The following is a 4,890-nucleotide window of genomic DNA, read 5'->3' as shown; positions in this document are numbered from 1 at the left end:
CCACACAATGCACTATCTATATTGGTACTTCTATTTATATAATTTTGCACCATGATTATTAGTTGCTTAACACTTTTTTTTTTATTGTTTAGGCTTCTTTTTCAGTTTTGTTATAACTGCTTTTCAACCTTGGTCCTCAGGTTAGGTACTTTTTTTTGCCTAAGATAGTTAAGAGATACCTCAAACTAAGGGTTAGTAAGTACTTTTCCTCCTTTTTATAACCAACTAGTAGTACTTTAGAATCTATTTACAGTTAGTGAAGTTATTAGATTGAGACCAAGAATCTAGTATGCAAAAGTTTGTCTGTCCCTCCTTAGTTTCTTTTTCCATTTTCAAACAAACAAATGAAAAACAAACGATTCCCTTGTGCAGGCAAAAAGAGGTAAAATTATGCACTAGTTCAAACAGTGATCCAGATTCATTGCATTTAATTTAGTAAGAAAAACATGCATTAAATACATTAATTGATTTCAACCATGATTTAAAATCGGCCAGCTCACATTATAACTTGACCAAAACATCTTTTTGCATGTTGACTACATCACTGCCGCTACAATGTGATTTTGTCAAATTCACCGTTAATTTAGACATTCATTGAATGATTTTCATCGATGATTTGAGATTGGACGGTCAAAAATGATAAATATGTCGCGCATTTACTATGTCAATAAAAACACATAAACACAAATACAGATAAAAACTAGAATTAAAGGCTTTAAAAGTAAGAAACCTGCTTTCCAATTTGGATAAAACTCTTTCTTTAGAGTAGGTAGTGGAATTTTACAAGAAACTTGCATTTCTAGTAAGAAATGAAAGATATTGTTCAAATGGGGATGGGGATAAAGCATCCAACATAAGAAAATATTACATCTCAGAAATTACCCTAGACCACATAATATTCCCCCAAAAAAAAAAGAGCATAATATCTTTATCTCTAAAAATGATACAAATGACAAAAGAAAACCATTAACTAATACTTTGCTGCTATGCACAGAACTTAGTAGAATACAAGAAAGAAAAAAAAACCATATGACCAAAATAAATGCTATAGATTGGTTAAAGTGAAGAAAACAATTGACCTTGCAACAATAATACTTATGATAAATAAACTGTGTATACTATAGACAAACATAAATTTGCTATCCTACACGGTTAATAGGAGCTATTGCCTATTATTCTACTTCTCTAGATCACACTGCATTTGTTTTAAATCCTCTGTTGTAAAGCAAAATTTCTGAGAAAAAAATGCAGATTTGTTTGTTCTTCTCTATGTATCATGAATATGAACTAAGGCTATAAGGAGTTGGTTTCTTTGGAAAATGCTGCAATCAACTTCTCCTTTGTCAGCTGCTCGGAACCTTGTGACTTAATTATGAATGTGTGGAAGACAGTATCATTTGCAGCATTGAGTTTCGACTCAACGATATCGATTTCGGTGTCTTTGAATGATTGGATGACTTTTGAAATAGGATGAACATCAATAGAACAACTCACCTTTACGATAACTCCATCTTGTGCAGCTTGAATATCGATATCAGGAGCTCTACTTTGAGGATTTTCTGCTCTAGAGTTTGCCGGCGGTGCCGATGATGATCCATCTCTAGAAGTGATTCCTAATTGCTCTCTCTCAGATTCCATGGTCTTGAGTTTTGCTTGAAGCTCGTTGATGTAAGCAATAGCATCTCCCAACAAAGATGCTTTGTCCATCTTGGAAATATTCGGCACAACAGCTCGTAATGCGTAAAAACGCTGGTTTAGCTTCTCGCGTCTTTGCCTCTCTGCCTCCACATGATTGAGGGGTTCTACCCTTCCATTTGCTGGCTTTCTGCCACGTTTCCTTGGCCTCCTATCATCGGAGGGACTGGGATTCTCCTCTCTGCAAGAAGCTTCAACATCAGAAAGCTCCGATTCACCAACAATTGATCTCACTGAAGGTCTCGATGTGGCTCCTGAAAAATCAATTTGCATTTGTGGCTTCCGTTGCTGTTGATAGTTGTTGAGCACGAAATCTTGCCTCCCACCATTTGCTAGCTCGGCTGCATTGCTCGATGAAGGCCTAGGAGCAAAAACATCGACAGGCGCATGCTGCCTCACAACTTGACTACCTCTCCAACTTGAACCATGAACACCATTTGGAAAACTAATTCCATTCCCATTCGGACGGCCTCCCCATGATTGTCTATCATCCATTTTTCTAATAGCAAGTTTCTCCCGAAAATGTGTGGCCGAGTTCAAATCCTGCCCAAAAATCTTGGGAACTCCAATCCCCTCAACTCTACCATGATTATTATTATTCTGATGATGAAGATGAAGATTACCATTATTATTACTATTGTTCTTAACACTCTCCCCAACTTTCAAACAAGAAAAAGGAGAATTCTCATCTCTCTTTCCATCCAACGATGAAATCGACTTAGCCCTAGCAAACGATGATTGTGTCGAAAACACAGATTTAATAGTTTGCAACAATTCAACGCTCTCACCAACCGTTCTAACAGAACCCAATTCAACAACACCTAAATCAGTAGGAACTAAAACGATAGTCTTAAATCCAACAGATTTAGCCAAAAAAGCCCTAACACAATAATCAGAGCTACTGGATTTCAATGCATCACATAACCACAAATGCTTCCCAGATGCAAAACACTTACCTGGTCCACCATGTCCATTAGGAAAAGAGAAATACATTGATGCAAGAAAGAACATCTCCGTATCGGTCACACAGTCCAATCCAAAAGCATAATTGTCATCATCTAAACCACCAAATGTTGCATGAAGCTTCTGCAACACCCTTTTCCTCATTCTTTGTTGCTTTTCATCTTCAACAACACTTTTCAACCCCAAATTTTGTTCCTTTTCCTCCTCTTTAGGTTCCCTACAACACCCATCTCCCCAACCTAAAACCCAATCACCAAACTTTGACTGAGAAATTCGCCAAAATATCGCATAATTCCAACTGAAATTCGAAACATTAGATCTTTCAACTAGATCAGAAAGCTTGTTTTCAAGATTCTCACCACTCCCAATTGCTGTCAAAAGATTCTCATTTGAAACTGAATTTGTAACCAAATAATCAAAAGCATTAACACCTAAAACTTCAACCACCATAGCTTTTTCATCTTCATTCCATAACCTATTTCCTCCTAAACCCACTTCAATCTTCATCTTCAAACCAAAACCCAGATACCAAAATCCAAAAAAAAAACTCAACTTTACACAAAAATCAACAAAACCCAGAACTTCAAATTAATACCCTCAATCTCAGATCTCAAAAAAATTCAATTTTGAGTTCCAAAAACTCTCAGAAACAATGAAACCAAAACTAAGATTCATGAAGAAACAAAGGACAATGATTGAAGAGACAACAATGGTAAAACAAACATCATAAGTAAACAAAGAGTTTAAACATATGAAACATGTTTCAAACCTTTGGGAAAAACTAGGATTTTTTTTTTTTTTTTTTTGCAATGAAATGAAGGTGTGGAGAATGAAAAGAAAGAAGAACGGCGTTTGCGCTTTTCTACCTATGAGGTTGTAACTGCTGCTGCAAAAGTGTAAACAAACGAGGAGTGTGGTTTTTAGTGTTAACTAGGGTTAAAAAGGTTAACCAGGGTTAAATTGTTGGAAGTTGAGAGGTAATAGTACGATTATTATGCTTTTGTTGGTTTGGTCCTAGTACGATAATCTATCTACCAGTCATCTACTATGAACCCTACAAAATGAAATAGGAGTGGGATTTATTGGTTCAATTCTTGTACGGATCTTGGTCTCTTTTTTGGTGTTGCTCATGGTTCAACCTCCGAACATTAGATATATTATGTTCATACTAACTGAGTTAAGCTCATGAGGATGTATGAATTTTGTCTATAAGTATAACTTAGTTAAAAACCATTGTTAAATTTTCAATTGCGATTGTTTAACTGGTCTCGTTAAGGGTACTTGTTAAGGATTTAAAGATGAAAATAATTGATAAGTTTTATGAAGAAAAAAATTCTTTTTAAAATTTACATGTTTTACATGTACTATTTCTAAGATAAAATTTATTCTTTAAACTTCTTAACAAATGCATTTGTTAACATTTTTCTTGTTTAATTGATATCAAAACGGTTTTAAATATAGTGTAGATTTGTTTCTTTTAATTAGGAAATATTGAGCTTAAATTCTAAACTATTCGATTTTGATCCAACAATCACAATAAGTTGTATGCGACAAATTATTGACTTCAATCAATCTTAGTCCCTACAAAACATTAAAGGCGTTTGCGACGTGATTTAAGTCAATTTTGAAATAAAAACTCATTTGGTCCTAAGATAGAATTTTTTGGACAAAAATAAAAATGAATGATATTTATTCGTTCAAATTGGTAGGGTACATCGATACAATACAAATTCAAAGTCACTAAAAACAAAAAGATGAATCATTCGTATTAATAACATAAAACGGCATAGTACATATGTTTACAAATATGACAATCTTCAAGCCACCGAAATATTTATGTTTTCAATCAAATTTAATATGGTTTAATTTGGATTAATTTATTAATATTTTAATCACAAATCATGTTTTACTAATTCATTAATATTAATATTTTAAATCTATAATAAAAAGGGTTTTTCAATCATGTGCAAATTTGCACATGTTAAGAAGTTTAAAGTAGTAACTTTGACTTGAAACTTATGTTTGTTATATTAAATATATAACTTTTAATCAATAATTGTTGATTTTCAATGAAAAGTTACTACTTTTAATTACTTTAATATGTACAATATTGCACATGTCTATTAAAAATAATAGATTTGATGTAAAATATAATATAATATATTAAAAATTAATATTATAGAATAATAATGGTCGATTATGTTTGATACATATTTAATAGTAAAATAATAG

At 33.1% G+C, this 4,890-nt stretch overlaps 1 protein-coding gene across 1 annotated transcript; it reads right to left on the bottom strand.

Annotated features, from left to right (window-relative positions):
- Nucleotides 1-950: 950 nt before the first annotated feature.
- LOC25500670 (transcription factor MTB1) lies at nucleotides 951-3,691 on the bottom strand. The gene has a single exon (XM_013589154.3). It carries the CDS (start codon nucleotides 3,163-3,165, stop codon nucleotides 1,294-1,296), a length of 1,872 nt encoding a protein of 623 aa, XP_013444608.1. The 5' UTR covers nucleotides 3,166-3,691; the 3' UTR covers nucleotides 951-1,293.
- Nucleotides 3,692-4,890: the final 1,199 nt, after the last annotated feature.

This window comes from Medicago truncatula, chromosome 8 (genome assembly GCF_003473485.1).
Source record: "Medicago truncatula cultivar Jemalong A17 chromosome 8, MtrunA17r5.0-ANR, whole genome shotgun sequence".
Classification (NCBI taxonomy): Eukaryota; Viridiplantae; Streptophyta; class Magnoliopsida; order Fabales; family Fabaceae; genus Medicago; species Medicago truncatula.
This window is presented reverse-complemented; position numbering and strand designations above follow the sequence as displayed.

Coding starts and splice junctions, on each gene's coding strand:
- LOC25500670 (XM_013589154.3), bottom strand. CDS start 3,165: ATGAAGATTGAAGTGGGTTTAGGAGGAAATAGGTTATGGAATGAAGAT.